At 42.2% G+C, this 17,266-nt stretch overlaps 1 protein-coding gene across 12 annotated transcripts in view; it reads right to left on the bottom strand.

Moving 5' to 3' along the window:
- Positions 1 to 17,266, bottom strand: part of CERS3 (ceramide synthase 3) — a 106,144-nt gene that overhangs the window by 75,081 nt on the left and 13,797 nt on the right. For 4 of the 12 annotated variants that reach the window (XM_035303692.3, XM_035303690.3, XM_035303693.3 and 1 more), the window contains 2 exons: positions 12,264 to 12,339; positions 8,038 to 8,185 (listed from right to left, as the gene is read on the bottom strand). The exons of 2 other annotated variants lie outside the window; for them this stretch is intronic. In XM_035303692.3, coding sequence (XP_035159583.3) covers positions 8,038 to 8,078 — 41 coding nt within the window. In that variant the 5' untranslated portion in view covers positions 8,079 to 8,185; positions 12,264 to 12,339. Of the gene's footprint in view, positions 1 to 7,054; positions 7,115 to 8,037; positions 8,186 to 12,263; positions 12,340 to 17,266 lie in introns of all 12 variants that reach the window. 6 more of the 12 variants (XM_078329043.1, XM_008998293.5, XM_035303696.3 and 3 more) reach the window with 3 other exon arrangements.

Here is a 17,266-nt window from a genome sequence, read left to right as displayed (position 1 = left end):
CACTAGCCTTCCTTCAATGACATGAGTCCCTCCAATGAAGTCTTTTGTTTAAGGTACTAAGAAAGAGGTAGATTCTATTGGCTACAACCGAGAACCCTGACTTACATGTCCAGCATCTTCCACACCCTCCTTTAGAGAAACTGATGACTCCAGTTTGGTTGTTTAAACCTTAAATTTAGCAAAATTACCTGTTTTTAAGATTAATACAGGAGACATATGCAGCCTACAGCATTTGTCAGTTTCTCCCTCTGGTTAAGCCTCTAACCTCATCTTGCTGACGATGGGCATTCATTTGCTCATTTGTCCCTTTGTCTTCTTTATCTCCCGTTTTTGCCCCTGCTCTTCCTGTTGGACATCTAACAATGGCACTCTTAGTTACTGCTTCAGGTGGCTTTTTTTTCCCCTCTCGTGTTAAGGAGGCTGCTAGCTTCCCTGAATAGCCTTAAAAAGATGCTTGGTAGATGAAAAAAACATATCACCTAAACCACGTAGAACAATACATCTGTGCTGGGTTAACGGTGTAAGTATTCCAATGCTTCAACAATACTCAGATGGAAAGGACACTTACAAAATATTGACATGGAGAGATATCTGCGTTTTTAAAACCCCACATCACTGCTGTGAAAAGCTCCTGAGCCCTCTGTTGTTACAGGACCCCACCTGTGACTCGCTCACCTTTCAGTCGGTCTCAGAAGCCCACTGATGCCCACATTACGTGCTTAGCCCGTCTCCCATCTTTAGTCATTTGACTCAATTCTAGCAATTTCTAGCAATTAAAAATAAACTCTGTTGACAACTCTTCAGTATCTCTGCTTGGAATTCTCTGCGTTTATTTAGGCCTGGGTCATTCCCAGGTCCTTTTTCTCTCTTCAGCTACTCAAAGCCCCCTTTTCTCATCCCTTATGCATTCTCTAAGTTCTGCAATTTTTACTCACATAAAAATATCAGAAGAAATTGTGATTTTATTTACACAAAAAAATCTGAGGCTATTTTTAAAAACAAGAAATATTTGCAAGAAAAATGCCTACAGTTATTCCTTTGTACTGTGAGGGAAGCAATAGTAACGGATGAGGCATCTCAGCCCCAGCTGTGTTTTCTGCGAATACTGTGGAATTCTTACACCCTATTTTCGACTTCAGCTGCCAAAAGTTTCCAAGAAGACCATGTAGCTCTGTGGAGGTTCACGGCCATTCTTTTCTAACCTCATGGGTATAGAACCCAATGTGTAAATGCAGCCTGGAGCTACCTCCTCAGATGGACTCTATTACCTTTGACCTTAGGACTGAAGGAATAAAACCAGATGAGCCACAAAGTTATCACTATTCCAAGCAACATTTTTGTCAAGTATTTAAAAATATGACACTCTAACTTCTGCTGGCATAAGAACTCCAATCCAGGCTGAGGCTTTGAACACCATCTGGTAATTATTCATCCAATCCGTACTGTAAATTCCACACCAGCTTAGAAGACGCTGCTACAGAACATCTCTCTCAGAGGAGAACAAGAAGCTATCTCTACAGAACAGAAGGTCTTTCTGAGACAGAGAACAGTAAAAAGAAATGGGAAGGTGGGCAAACAAGTGAGACTGAAGTGAAGGTATTTTTCTGACCGGCGAAGTGAAAGGACGCCCTTGAGCCAACACTCGCTGTCTCTGAGTATTATTATGGTTGGAGGATGTGAGCTGGCAAGAGCTTCTGCAGGTCAGGTGACCGGCTGGGTTACAGGTGGACCAGCCTTCTCTGGTGAAGGGAAAGTCGGCTCTGTAACAGAAGGACCTCGTCTGACTTGCTCGCTATTGCCTACTCAGAGCTGGCCACACAGCAGACACCAAACGAGAATTTATTGAATGAATGGATGCAAAGCTTACTGGGGCTAGAATGCATTTTGAACAATCAAACGGTGATGATTTAGCCGAAAATGCAATCTGATTCAATTATCTAAAAACAACTTCATTTTTATTCATTGTAAAACAGTTCTTAAAATGTGGTTAAAGGGTTGGGTAAACGTGCTTATCTACATTAGTCTGTTTGTGCTTTCTTTGGAACCAGCTCTACAAACCCAGCCAAAAATACTGGTTATGCCTTTAAGATAAAAACACAAAGGAAAACATTAGCAGCTACGCACCTCCTGTGCACAGGGTTAGGAGCAAGTCCACTGTAAATTCCAATTCTAAATGCATTTAAAATGGTGCCATTTCGCTTGAAGAAGACAATACAAATAGCAGAGCAACTTAACCGTGAAGGATATTTACTGTGACTAAGTTAGTGCACTAAGACAACTATAAATGCCTTATCCTATGACTGTTTAAAAAAACTGAAGAGAAAAAAAAAGATACCCTATACTGTCATGTAGAGGAGCAACTAACTTACTACAAGGTAAAAAATAATTTTACAGAATTTCCTATACTAAACTTTACAATTATATCAATTTAAAGCCTGGAAGAAATTCATAAAAGAGATTCAAAAAAAAAGAAAAATTCAGATTATTTGTGACAAAAATATGTTATCACCTCAAATATGTGATTAAGTGGTATCAGGGTGCCCCCAAGTATCCATTTATTCTTTTTAGTTACACCCCCAGTCCCCACTCCAGTGACACTTGGCATGTGGCCACCTGCTCCATGAGGCAGCATTCTCCAGCCTCGCCAGACACGGCACGTGTGACTATGCCTGGGTCAATGACATAGGAGTGGAATTGATGTGTGTAATCTCCCTAAAGACCACACTGCATGTCCTGTTCTCTCTGCCTTCCTGATAGCTGGAAATGCGGATGATAGGACAGGGGTGATTTTTGAAGCTCATTAGCTCATTAGCCCTGGGTCACTCATATCTGGACTGTTGCATGCAAGAGAAATGCACTTCTATCTTAGTCACTGAACTTTGAGCTCTCTTTGTTATAATAGGTGAGACTGTGACTCTCATCATATAGAGAAAACAATAGAAAGGAGAAGTAAACAAGAGCTACCCTTTGTATTATTTTCAGGGAGACTGTAAAACACGGAGACTTCTGCTCATCAAAAGATACCGTTAAGGCCAGGCGCGGTGGCTCATGCCTGTAATCTCAGAACATTGGGAGGTCAAGGTGGGTGATCATCTGAGGTCAGGAGTTTGAGACCAGCCTGGCTAACATGGTGAAACCCCATCTCTACTCAAAATACAAAAGTTAGTCAGGCATGGTGGCAAGGCATCTGTAATCCCAGCTACTCAGGAGACTAAAGGAGGAGAATCGCTTCAACCCGGGAGGCAGAGTTTGTAGTGAGCCGAGATTACACCACTGCACTCCAGCCTGGGTGACAGAGCAAGACTCCATCTCAAAGACAAAAAAAAAAAATTAACAGAATAAAAAAGCCACACTACAGACTGAGAGAAAATATCTGCAATATAAAGAACTTTAATCTAGAATATATAATGAACCTCTATAACTCAATTAAAAAAAATTAATCCAGGGACTGTTTCCCTCCTAAGTCCACTGGGAGCCTGGGTTTCCATTAATGCTCTACCCTAGAGAGGAGCATCGTAAGTCTTTGCTCTGCTGCCTGCTATTGTGCGCAGAAGAAGCTCCACTTGGAAAAGGCTCTGTCGGAGGCTTTTTTCCAAAAAGAAAGTCCCTCCTTTCTCTGGAGGCAGCTCCCTATCGTCCCTCTCCCTGCACACTCTCCTGTACCTGAGATGCTTGCAGGAGGGCCCCGGGCGATTGGACCCCTGCCTACATTTCCAGTCCTCTGTGCCCTGCTTCCCCTCAGTCAGTGATACTGCAACTGTGAGGGTCTGCTTCCTAATCCTTGAGAGCAAAAAGCAAACTTCTTACTTATTTATTATTTTATTTCTTTTGAGACAAGATCTTGTTCTGTCACCCAGGCTGAAGTTTAGTGGCATGATCACGGCTGACTGAAGCCTTGACCTTCTGGGCTCAAGCAATCCTCCCACCTTAGCCTCCGAAGTAGCTGGGACCACATGCACGCACCACCACACCCACCTAGTTTCTTTTTATTATTTTTAGTAGTGACGAGGTCTTGCTATATTGCCCAGAATGGTCTCAAACTCCTGTGCTCGAGCAATCCTTCCAAAGTGCTGGAATTACTGTCAAAGTTCTTTCTTAACCTTGAGGCATGTATATGGGGCATTCCTTCTGCCTGGAATGCTATGTTCTGCCCTTCACCTCACTCCCTTCTCCTTATTCCTTGAGTCTCCATGTAAGTGTCTATAAGATCCTCATCTAGGCTTTCCAGAGCCCCCAAGGTTCCCTAACCTGGCACACAGTAAGTGTACAAATAGTAAGAGCTCAATACGTAAACCACAGCAGTCAAGCACATGGACTTTGGAGCCAGGCTCCTCAGGTCTAAAGCCTAGTCTCACACTTAACTAGCCATGTGCCCTGGACAGCTCCCATGACCTCAGCTTTCCCATCTACAAGATGGAGTTGATCATTGTACCTCCCTGCAGGGTTGCTGTTAGAAACAGGAAATGGGTTAATGCTTATAACCCGCCTTAATGCATGTCTATTAAATGACAAATTGGAATCAAGTTATTAAATACCATGAAATTGCCCTTCTAAAGAAGGGAACTAAATAAACTTCCACATCCTAAAATTCTTTAATTGACACTTATTAAGTTAGAAAAAATTATTTAAAAATAACAGCGCTAACTAGGATACAGTAAAACTACTACACACGTCTGTTACTGGTGGCGTCATAAATGATACTATCCTTTTGGAAACTAGGTAATAATTTTAGGAGTCACTAAAATGTTTAAGTCTACCTGGGAATATACATAAAACATAAAACCAGACACAATGTTTTTAAAAACTACAGTTGATAAATAACATGTCATTGTTAGTAATATTAGTTTTTTAAAAACCAGAATGTTTAAGTACATTTGAAATATTAACTCCAGATATTATTCAGCTGTTAAAAATTATAAAATTTATCAACATGAAAAATGCTTATGACACATCAAAAAGTAAAACCCCATCAAAGTTATATCATACTATGCTTGTATGATGGCATATGAGCTCATCATATGATTTTATACATATTATATGTATGTATGTGGGTATTAAGATAAAAACTAGAAAGAAACATAAAAAGTAATTGATATACTAAAATGATAAATTCCGGGTGGCTTAAACTTTTAAAATAGTGTTACTGCTAATTCAGTATTAGGAAAATTTATCACTGTTTTGTTATTTGATTATTCAAATGAATGAAAGCAAAGTTTGTTCCAAAAATCATGCAACATCTAGCCCAGTCCTACAGATAAGAAGAAACTGAGTCCCAGGGAAATAAAATTGCTTTATCTGAGTAAACCCAGGAAAACCAGAGTTTTTCCAATACACGCCTAGTTGCCCCAGACTAAAAGGTGATTTATTTCTCATCAATATTTTTAAGAGGCTAATTTTTTATAGTAAATGTTTCATATACCAAAGGTAATGGCTTGACAGATATGTGGATTAAACCAATTTTAAGTAAGGCAAGTTTGTTACCTACATAAAAACTTATCACAGCTGTTTTACTAACAAAACAGCTAACTATTGGAATCTTTTGGATTTTAACAATTTCAGAGAAAATACAAAGTGTGCTTCCTCAGTAGGAAGACAGGCTCTTGAAATCTACCTGCGAACTGACTTTATAGTGTGGAGGTAATAAAGACACAATTCTAGGAGGCAGTGCTTGCCAAAATGGAATTCTCCCAAGGCCTCCTCACCTTAACCTACGCTGGCTCATCTTGGCCTGATCATTACCTTGACAGAGATTGCCAGAGGCCCACTCAGGACCCAGGGAGGTAAGTGAGCCAGGAAGTTGACTTAGACTGGTAATGTGGATAGAAATTTGCAGAAAAACAGGTCTGAGTGAAATCAGAGGGATGTAAAGCAAAGTCACAGAACAGATATGTCTCAGAAGAATGTAAATCTTAGGGTTCAAAAAGGGGGTCCAAGGTGATGGGAGCAACACTATGAGACTGATAGTTCTGGTGTTTTTGTTTGTTTTGTTTTTTGAGAGAGAGTCTCGCTCTGTTGCCAGGCTGGAGTGTGGTGGCACAATCTCGGGTCACTGCAGCCTCCGCCTCCCCAGTTCAAGCAATTCTCCTGCCTCAGCCTCCTGAGTAGCTGGGACTACAGGCATGCACCACCACGCCCAGCTAATTTTTGTATTTTTAGTAGAGGCAGGGTTTCACCATGTTGGCCAGGATGGTCTCGATCTCTTGACCTTGTGATCCGCCCGCCTCAGCCACCCAAAGTGCTGGGATTACGTGCCCGGCCGATAGTTCTGCTTTTAAAGGTAGAACTCCCCTCCCCACCTTTTGGTTGTTAACTTTAGGAATCTAAACTGTAAATTGGTGGCTGAGTAACTAGGCAATGGTGTTACAGGGCTAAGAAATGTTAATCCAAATATCATCCTGCCATCATTTTCTTTGCAATTGCTAGTAAACATCTTGCTCCTCCCCAATGGCCATCTTCACAAACTCTCCTCCCTCACCTGGTGACTCACACATCTTGCCTCACAAATTACCCTGTTATTAGTGTCGGGCACAAGTGACTGGTCCAGGCCAGAGCAAGGGAGTTGGGAACCTGCTGCCAGTGAGTCACAAAGAGCCTAAGGTGAGTGACCAGGTTCTGTCTCAGTTTTCCCATTTGAGAGACTAAAGGATTGCCTTAGTGTCTGCGAAGACCTGTGCACCAGTCAAGGGTGCTATACTGGCTACTTGTCACCTCATCCAATTAGAAAGGGGTTGGTAAGGCCATCATACAAATTGCAAGCTGGCAATTAATGAATAAAACAAAAATAAGAAACAAAAATGAGTGAATGTAGTATTTCTCATCCCACAAGCAGCTATGTGCCTTGCACAGAGCCTAAACAGTTTCAAGAGAACCATGACTCTGCATCGGGTTCTGTGTCAGGAAACCCGGTTTGATGGCCAGTCCTTCTCTTAATAGCTGAGTGATCTCAGGCAACTCTACCTCTGAGTCTTTGTTTGCTGACCTGTTAAATGGGGTTAATTCCACCTACCACAAAGACCTGTCCTCGGACTAAGGGAGATTAGGTGTCCAGACATACCTGCACACAGTAAGATGTGGGCAAGTGTTGTCAGTAACCTCATCTTCTTATCCTCACCTACTGGGTACAGGAAAGAATCTGATGTCAGGCTTGTTTAAACAATAAAACTACGTACTAAGTTTTAGAAGATTCCCCAGAGAGAGTAATGGGAGAACCTCCCGTGGCTTCACAGCCTCCTCCCGCATCGTGTTCTCCATCTCTCTCACTACTGGGAAGAGCGAAGGGGTTTCACAGCATCTTTCAGTAAGGAAAGCCCACATAATGGGTAACAGCGGTGCTAATTAAACACCGGACAGGCCCTGGAGAGTCTGTACTGCAGTGTCAGGTAGTTCCAAGCTTTCCAAAAACAGGCTTCACATTCCAAAGATGCCCAGATCTCCCTCCCAATCCCAGCAAACAGGCCCAGGATTTCCAGGACAGGACATGTGAGAGCCCAGGACCTAGTGGCTTGCTAAGGGGTTTGGGAATCTGAATGCGATTTTCACCACTTTCCAGATACACGGCTTAGGGAAAACGATGTTTCCTAAGCCCTTAATTTCTCACAGAGCCTAACAATTTAGCCCTGTGGGTCTGGAGTCAGGAAGTTCAGTTTGAAGGTCAGTCCTGTCACTTAACAGCTAAGGGATCTTGGGCAAATCCATCTGTAAAAACAGACAGAACATTTTGTGTTTATTTTTTCAGTTCCAGGTCAGGATTAAATAAAGTACATCATACTTCTCAATTACCTAATGTAATGCCTGGCACATGGCAAGTACCCGATATACTGCTGGCATTGGCACGGCAGTCACCGTTTACATTTTCTCATCAATGGCACTGTGCCTTCCAAGTGGCACAATGGCCAGCCAGCAGTCTCTCATTTCCTACAAGACCCTCATCAGGGTTTAGGTCACCCTGACCAAGGGTTGGTGGGGGAGAGGCTTTTCTGAAGGGGTAGTGTCACTTGCAGGGTGACTCACTTCCTCAGTGACAGCAGGATTTCTTACCTCATGAAACCTGTCTTGGGCAGTGCCACCAAAGGAATCATTTTACGAAAGAGAGTAGACCTTAGAGGAGGGTGTGAGGCTGCCTCTTGATGAAGAAGGAATTTGGAGCATCTGTCCCGCACCCACAGATAAAGAGGAAGCCAGGTCCCTTTAAGGGAAAGATTTGGGGTTATTAGGGCACACTGATGAAGCAAGCTCAAATTTTAATATTTTAACATATGTTCATGTTACGTAATGTTTGCAGGCAGAGTTTCCTGTTGTACAGCCTACAGCCCCCACAAGATAAAGCACCTCTTGGAAAAGAACAAGATGACAAAGATTCTAGTAGTTTTCAGAGAAGGGTGAAGTGCAGTGGGCGTGAGCACCTGCAGGAGCGGCGGGAAAATGGTAAAGAGAATACGGGAAAACATCCCCAAATACAGTCTCAACTGCTTTCTTCTCAGACTCCAAAATTACAGGAAAAGTTAGAACAATAAAAAGTAAGATCTCCCTCTGGCCAGGGGCCAATGGCATTCAGCTGGGGGCTTAGTCACCTGTTGGAGTAGTTACTGTTTTCTACCTTGAGCAAACAGGGATGGGTCATTCATTTCTCCAGCCAGGGCAGTTGCTCCCTCTGTCATTGACCACCAGCCCTTGCTAACTACTCGGCAAGAGAAAATAAATCATAAGACCTCAAACTGGAAAAAGGCTAGTCTTTTCTGTCTAGCCCCTGTCTAATGCAAGAATCCTCTTCAAGAAAAAGGTGTACAACACCCAGCTATTAAATAGATAGGGGGAGGCAGACAAAGACAGAGACAAACACAGAAAGACAGAAAGAGGGACAGAGAGAAAGAGAAAAATGCACACGCAGAGTAAGACAGAGAGACAGGAACAGAGAGGAAAAGAGACAGGGAGGGAGGTTGGCCCATACAGGATACCTGCACTGTCTGAACATTAGAGAATGAATGTCATTTATTCAATTTTTTAAATTAATGATTAAATCTATGACTTTGTATTTAGAGATAGTTTGCTTGCAAAGATATCTGGCAGAAAAGGTCTTGGGCATATTGTTTGAAAATGTAACATATTGTTTAAAAATTTAAAAGTCCCCAGTTTCCAGACTTTTCAAATACACGTTCTGTCAAAGGAGTATCCGTAAATTCCCATCATTATGCATTTATGCAGTTTTCACAGCATCTCTCTGCCTATTAGTGAATAGCAGCTGGTACGAAGGTGAGACGATACTACGCTAACATCCACAGGATCTCCTAGCTCAACACTACACCTGGCACTTCATCAGCTGCTTTTCCCTGGGGGATCAATCAAACATGTGCCAATGTGATTTTCTGATTCTCCTCTATTGATCTTGATTTGGGGTCAATGGGCTCGTAGGCCTTCTTTTTAATTTTTTTTTCTTTAAAGTAAGACTTACTGGATATTTTATTTTAAAAAATTCCACCAGGCGGGGTGCAGTGGCTCACACCTGTAATCCCAACACTTTGGGAGTCCAAGGAGGGCAGATCACAAAGTGAGGAGTTCAAGACCAGCCTGACCAACATGGTGAAACCCTGTCTCTACTAAAAATATAAAAATTAGCTGGTGTGGTGGCACATGCCTATAATCCCAGCTACTCAGGAGGCTGAGGCAGGAGAATCGCTTGAACCCGGGAGACAGAGGTTGCAGCGAGCCAAGATTGTGCCACTGCACTCCAGCCCGGGTGACAGAGCAAGGCTCCATCTCAAAAAAAAAAAAAAAAAAAAAAATTCCACCAAAAAATATACTTGGCAGAAGTGCTACTGTGAATCACAAGTCCAAATTCTGTGGAGAAGAGCCCTGGAGATGAGCCAGTGATAGAACTGGACTGAGAGCTGAACTGCCCGCTGCCGACCCCCTTCACTGCCATCCCCACCCTCAGGCAGCAGCTCCAGGTGCTATACGAGGGGATTCAGAGTTCCTCTGTGTTACTCATGTTCGTTAAATTTAAATATAGATGACTGTAGCTTGATCTAAATGAAAGAATTATCTGGAAAAAAAGTGAACAGAAGGATCAGATGATATTCAGCTCCAAATATACCAATTATTACCTGGAATAATACATATGAAAGACATTAACCCTACATGGATTCTAAAAATATCCAAGAGACACCCGTCTGAGTCTCAGTGACGTCCTCTTGTTCCAGGAGAGGGAGAGCCTCGGATTGTTAGTCTTCCCTGTTTAGAAGCTATTTCTCAGTAAACTGCTCTTCCTGCTGTACATGAGGTTGGGAATGCTGCTTATCTGCCATCTTATGAAATCCCAGCCGCTCCAGCCCTTGCCATGCTGCTAGGTGGATGTTTATGGAGCGTGGAGGTAGAAAAGGAGCAACATTTACATATTCCACGGCAATTCTGAAATTGCTCAGCCTTTGTCTCTCTGTCACACATCAGTCAAAGGTATGATTAAGTGCCAACTGTGTACCAGGACACTGTGCTTAATTTTCAGGAGCAGCCCCACCCTTACACTCCAGCTTTAATTTAAAAGATCCCCTTCTGGCCTGCCTCTGGCCTCACTGCTCCCTTGGGCGAGGAGTCCATAGGTTCATGGAGATATGCACCCGCATCCGTGCCCCCTTTCCAGACTTGCTAGGTGATCAAGGATTCTAGAATTCCCTGCCTGGCAGCTGTGAGCCCGCTTCCAGGAGCTGTATGGCCCCTTTCTGGGTCTGTCCTCTTAAAAGTGATAGCACAGTATAATGGTAGGGCTGGAGAAGGCTCAAAGGAGCCTTGGGGAAGGCAAGGCAGGGGACTCAGCATTCGGTAGCCTCACACAAGCGCACCACGCTCCCAGCCGAGCAGGACAGAAGTGGGGCTGGGAGGAAAGGCTGGGCCTGGCTGAGGGCTGGATGCCTGCATTTGTATTCTTGCCCTGTGTCCTGCAAACATTAGGGGTCGGCCAGTCCACAGGGCCTTGGGATAGGTCTGAAGCTCCAGAACTCCCATGAATTCTGGAAGCCAAAGATCTGTTCAGGCTGTGTAGCCAGCAGAGGGGTTGATGGCGTGGCCAAGACGGAAGTCCGCATGTCAAGACGGAGCCCCGCTGAACTGCTCCGTCTCACAGCAAGCACCTTCTTTGTGAGCGGGAAGCATCTCTTCACTCTGTGGCTAACAACGCTTCCTCCTCCTCCCAGCATGCTGCCTCTTCACCATTGACTCTCACCTTCACTCAAAAGCAGGCTGGGAAAATACACGGGTGATGAACTGCCTTTGCTGTTTAGCAAAACTTTCCGTAAGAAGGTGTAGCAAATGAAAGGCCCAAGGCAGGGTGTTGCCTTGAATGGGAGCCCTTCTGCCCGAGCCCCGCACGGTCCCACTAGGAGTGGGCAGGGTGGGGAGGACGGGAAGCTCTGGGAGCAAGCACAGACGGTGCAGGGAGGGCGTAGACCTGGGATCAGATGTCCAGTAGCATGGATATCTGCTTCTTGTGGGAATTAATAACACCAGCTTTTCACAGACCACCACAAAAAGTAAATGAGATGATTAAAATTATAATGAACAACTGTATATACCACAGCTTACAAAACTGCACCCACAAGCATGCACTCACTGAATCCTTACAACAATAATAATGATTCATGCTTCCAATCTGCAGGTGAACAAGGAAGTTTACAGAGAGAAAGCAACTTGCTCAAGGTGATATAGAGCCAGACTCAAATTTAGGCATTCACAGTAAAAACGCAACTCCCCCCCCACCTTACCCGACTTCGCCTTTCCTCAAGTCAGTATTTGTGAACATGCTTCGTGAATGTCTCATCCTCATAAAAATGATCACTTTTGATCATTTGGGGTCAATTTTATGATTTTGAGGGAGTGTGGTTTTGAAAGCTCCTCTTCACAGATAAGACATTGGAAGCTGGAGCCCTGCCTAGCATAGCCAGCTCTTCCTTCCTTCCCATCAGAACAGCAGGTGCTGTGGGGGTGGAAAGACCAGAGCACAGACAGCAAATACCACTGAATGATGGCTCTTTGCTACCTGCTGCTGTCACATAAGCTTTCCCCTGCATCTCCCCTTCCAAAGGAAAGAATATGAATCTTTAGCATTTCATAGAGAATAGCACGGTATTGACTTTGCCCAAACCCTGCTTGTCCCCAGAATATGCAAAACAATGCCAGATAATCCACTTCTGAGTCACAGAGGTTAATTTTCCAAGATTACAGTTAATACAGTAGAGGTAAAATAAATAAAATAAAATAAAAATAAAGACAATTACCTGAGTATATATGAGAGCTTTCTACTGAGGAACTCGGGTAATGTATCTAAATGTCACCTTTTGTTTTACAACATCCCTGCAGAAGCAGAAAAAGAGAAACATAATTAATATACTATACAACTGTACCAGTAAGCGTCCTTCTACAATAGCTCTAAAACTAAAATCAGAGCTTCAAAACAATGGGATATCTTGGTGCTGGCAAACTTGGGCCTGCCAATCAGTTTGGACTGGTACACGGGGCTTTAAAACAATTTGAGCCAACAGTTAAAATTCAGGAATTTTCACATAGAAATCCAGATTTGCAGCTTCACACAGAAATTCAGAAGATCTGGCAAGAATTGCTAGAGCCAGAGGACTTAAATGGAGCACACACTTACCAACCTGGCCAACAGCTTTCAGTGACCTGACTGGCTTTCTAGGGCAGTTAACTCTGTGACTCCTTATGTTGCTAAGATTCATCTATGTGAATTATGTCTTCCAGTCAGTATAACTTGAGCAGAGAGAATAAGGGCCTAGCACAGCCTGGTGTAATGATTACAGTTTGTCATAGCACATGACAAGTCAGTTGTGAACCATTAGTGCACTGGTTCCCAACCCTGGTTCTACATGTGAATTACTTGGGAGAGATTTTTAGACCATGCTTTCTACCTAACCAGATTAACTAAACCAAGATCTCTGAAGGTGCAGTGCTGGTATCAGTATTGTCACTGCTATGTTGTTACTGTAACTACTTACTGAAGTATAACTTACCAATGGTAAAGTAACAAACCACAAAAGAGTATGACCAGCACCCCAGACTCTTCCTCATAACCAACATGAATTAACATTGCCTGTTCTTGAACTTTACGTAAATACAATTGTATCGAGCATATTCCTTGGCATCTGGATTCTTTCACTCAACTTTTAGGACTGAGATGCATCTATGCTGTTGCATGTATCAGTAGCGAACTCATTTTCATTCACATCTAATATATAGTCATCCAATGACTATATCACACTCTGTCTTCCCATTCTGTTGTTGATGGAAATGTGGGTTTGAGTCTGGGGTTACAACACTTAAAGGTGCCATCTGTGAACATTCTTAAACATGTCTTTAGGTAAATACAGGAATGCATTTCTACAGAACATTCACCTAGGAGTAGAAACACCAGGTCATAAGGCATATGTGTATTCAGTTTAACAGATATTGCTGAGCAGTTTTTCAAAGCTTTCATGACTATTTACACTCCTCCCAGTGATGTATGAGAGTTCTGGTGGTTTAATATCCTTGTCAACATTTCAATTGTCTGTCTTTTAAATTTTCACCTTTCTGGTGGGTGTGTAGTGGTACTTTATTGTGGTTTTAATATGCATTCCACAGAAAGCCAACAAGGTTAAGCATGTTTTATGTTTCTTGGCTGTCTGAAATATGTTTTTCTGTGAAGTACCTGTTCAAACCTCTTGCCCATTTTTCTGTTAGGATGGTCCTACCTTTCAAAATGGCCTTGTTTCTGTTTTGGATATGACTCCTTGTTTGTTACATGCATAACAAGTCATGTTATACTAATGACTCCTTGCATGTTATATTCGTGGCGAATGTCTCTTCTCCTGGAGTTTGTCTTTTACTCTTTTAGTGGTATGCTTTGAGAAACAGAAGTTCTTATTTTCAACATAATCCAATTTATAGATCTTTTTCATCATGTTAGTACTTTTTGTATCTTGTTTAAGAAATCACATTCAACCCAATGTCATACATATATTGTTTTGTCTCTAGAACAATGCTGTTCAGTAGAAAAAAAAATGGGAGTAACATATGTAATTTTAAATTTTCTAGTATTTCAGATACTCATATAGCCACAAGTGGCTAGTGGCTGCCATATTGGAAAGTGAAGACCTAGAAGTTATATTGTTTTACCTGTCACATCTCGATTGATACTTAGAGCTCTCTGAATTTTGAGATGAGAATCAAGATCCATTTATTTTTACATGGACTTTCAAATGGCCATCTTTTCCTGTAACGCCAATGTTGTCATAAACCAAGCGTCCAAATTGGTAGAGGTTTTTTTCTAATATCTTTAGTCCATTCCATTGGTCTATTATTCCCTGGTTGATTTTAATTTTCAGACAGTGTTGAGAACTGCTACCGGTAGGTCACAAAACTAATTAGGCTATGACCTGAAATTCTGCACAGTATAATGAAATGAAATAGAAAACAATACTCATAAGTGTTGTTTTATGAAACTATTATTTCAGAATTGTGTGTGTATGTGTCCTAAGTTGAGATCTAAAAGGTATTTCTTACTATCAGTAATGCTCAAAAACATTTGAAAACCACTGCAGCAGTGTAATCTACATAACAATCACTGAGGAAAATTCAAGCTGCAGATGAGTTTACAGTCACCATCTAGAAAAGCTCTGAAGGTTTACTCTTACACAATTAGTTATAGCCCAGAATTCCACATAAAGCAGATCTCTGTTGTAATCAAGCCAAGTCAAGCCAGTTACAGCTAATGGGATCGGAAGAGCTTGTTACAAAACCCTGTAACTTTGACCCAAAGTGGAATATAGTAATGATTCTGTGGTGTGAACATCACAAATGAAAACTGCTAATCTGCAGAATTTGACATTTGTTCAGCATCAGCATATTGTCTGTTTTTGAAGTTTTCATCATATGTCAAACAAGAAAACAAACTTGGAGCAGAAGAAATTGAAGCCAAGCTAGTTATTTAATGTCAAGTTGTTTTCACTATTGAAGACAATGCTTTCAGAATTTTTGCTGAAATTCTGAAATGATTTGTTTGTTGTTCAGCCTGTGTCAGGATCAATCTAATCAGCAAGTATTCATTGACTCTCCAGTAAAATATGTCTGGCAAAGAAATCAAAATAAAACAAATAAACCTTATCCCAGCAGAGAATTACATGGAGTCTCACATGCGATTTTTCTTCACTAAGTACTTCCTTTTAGAACATGAATATAGTAAGTAAAAGTGGTTTCAAACTCTTTAATGTAATAGTTTATCTCTTCAGATAACCTAAATGTACACCTTGCCTGTGAATTTGACACTTTTCCCATTAATGAAAAATGCATTTATCTTTTGGTTGTGCTTTCATCTTATGTACATGCACACACGTGTGTGTGTGTGTGTGTGTGTGTGTGTGAGTGTGTGTTTACAAATCCTGAGCAGACAGATTTGGGAATTTTGGTTAAATATCTTAGTTTCCTGGTATTTCCTAAAGATTTAACTCAGGCAACAATAAAAAGGAAACTTTCCACTAAATTGGAACATGTAATCCCACCACCAGCACAAGTCCTCTCCACAGAGTTTCCCGTGGCCAGGTAGGCCAAAAAATAAATACCCAGAACCCTTTAACTTTATATTTGAGTAGCAGGAAGATATGCGCAGATGGAGACATTTAAAATTCTCATACATGGAAAAGGTACAATTTGTTTCATGGTCACCTAAACCGAATCCCCTTCTCCTCAGAGCTGTTTTCTATTTATTAATGGAGCTTCTCAGCCTTGAAATTATGATAATAACAACCCTTGGAAGTGATCAAACTGTAGCCCATTTACAACTGAACATCTGTCCGCCATTAGCAGAAAGTTCTGTGGAGAATTGTGGCTGTTACAGTTTTGTACAAGGTCAAAGCTTAATCTCTCTGCTCACTTGCCCATTGGGGTTTTTATATCTAAGCCCTTATTTATTTATTTTAATTAGACCTTTGGCTTCGTTTATGTTTTCGTCATTTTAAATCCCAGCTACAAGGACAAATCTCAAGGCAACACATACAGTGCGGCTGTTAAAGGATGGGCTTGACTGCACGGGGCTTAGGAAAACAAGTCCTTCTTTCAGGCTGTCAACTGTCTGGTCTGTCTCGAGTTGGCACAAGGATTTCTTCAATCATCCTGGGTCCACCCAATAAACAAAGCCACCAACTCGGGCTGTATAAGATCAATTAGATTGTTGTATTGTGTTGAGGTGCTTCCAGGAAAAAGAAGAATATACCTGCATCTGATTCCAGAGAGACCCTCCCCATGTTCCTCTCTCCTATCTCTCTACTGAGATCTGCAGTTTCTCAGGATTCAAACATGGGGACAGATTGCCAACACACCATTCTTGATGCCAGCTGGCCTACTCGATGAACTTGACGGCAGGCTTTTTGCCAATAAGTAAGTGAGTCGCTTTTGTCCCAAATCTATCCTTACAAAGGTGTACATCTGCAGATCAGTCTTTGCATTGTATCCCTAAATTCATGTTGAAGAGGCCTTAGAAAACCCAAGGCTGTTGTGTGGATGGCTTGGGGTCCAAGATACATGAACAGTTGCCACGATACACTTCACGCTCTGTGAGTAGAGGGAGCTCCCTTGGAGCTAGCCCAGCACCTTCCTCCCATGACTACTCTGCCAGCTCCTGGCAGTGCTTCTGCTGTGGCGTGGAGGCCAGGGAAAACCCACATAAACTCTGTGTGTGCATGTGTGTGTGTGTGTGTGTGTGTGTGTGTGTGCAAAACTATAACTTTCCTGGCCTACCACAACAAACTGACTTTTGAAAAATAAGTGTCTGATGTTCTTGCTTTTTGCCTGGTTTTACTGTGCTTTAGAGGACTCTGGCACAGGACATTCATTACTTTGCTTAAGAGGCTGTTTGAAAGCTGGATCAGCTCCACAAAGAGAGAGAATCACAAAGTGATTTCTCAAATTAGTCGGGTATGGTGGTGCGTGCCTGTACTTCCAGCTACTTGAGAGGCAGAGGCAGGAGAATTGCTTGAACCCGGGAGGTAGAGGTTGTGGTGAACCAGGATCACACCATTGCACTCCAGCTTGGGAGACAGAGAGGGAGACTGTCTTTTTTTAAAAAAAAACAAAACAAAACAAAAAAAAACTTACACTAGGATATAATGAACAAGTACCAGGGGAAAGGCAACCCCATGAGGGCAGGGACTTGTCTACTTTGTTCACTGCGGATACCCCCAAGCTTACACCAGGATCCAACATGTCAAGAGCATGAAGAAATCACTGCAAA

Source organism: Callithrix jacchus, chromosome 6 (assembly GCF_049354715.1).
Source record: "Callithrix jacchus isolate 240 chromosome 6, calJac240_pri, whole genome shotgun sequence".
Classification (NCBI taxonomy): domain Eukaryota; kingdom Metazoa; phylum Chordata; class Mammalia; order Primates; family Cebidae; genus Callithrix; species Callithrix jacchus.
This window is presented reverse-complemented; position numbering and strand designations above follow the sequence as displayed.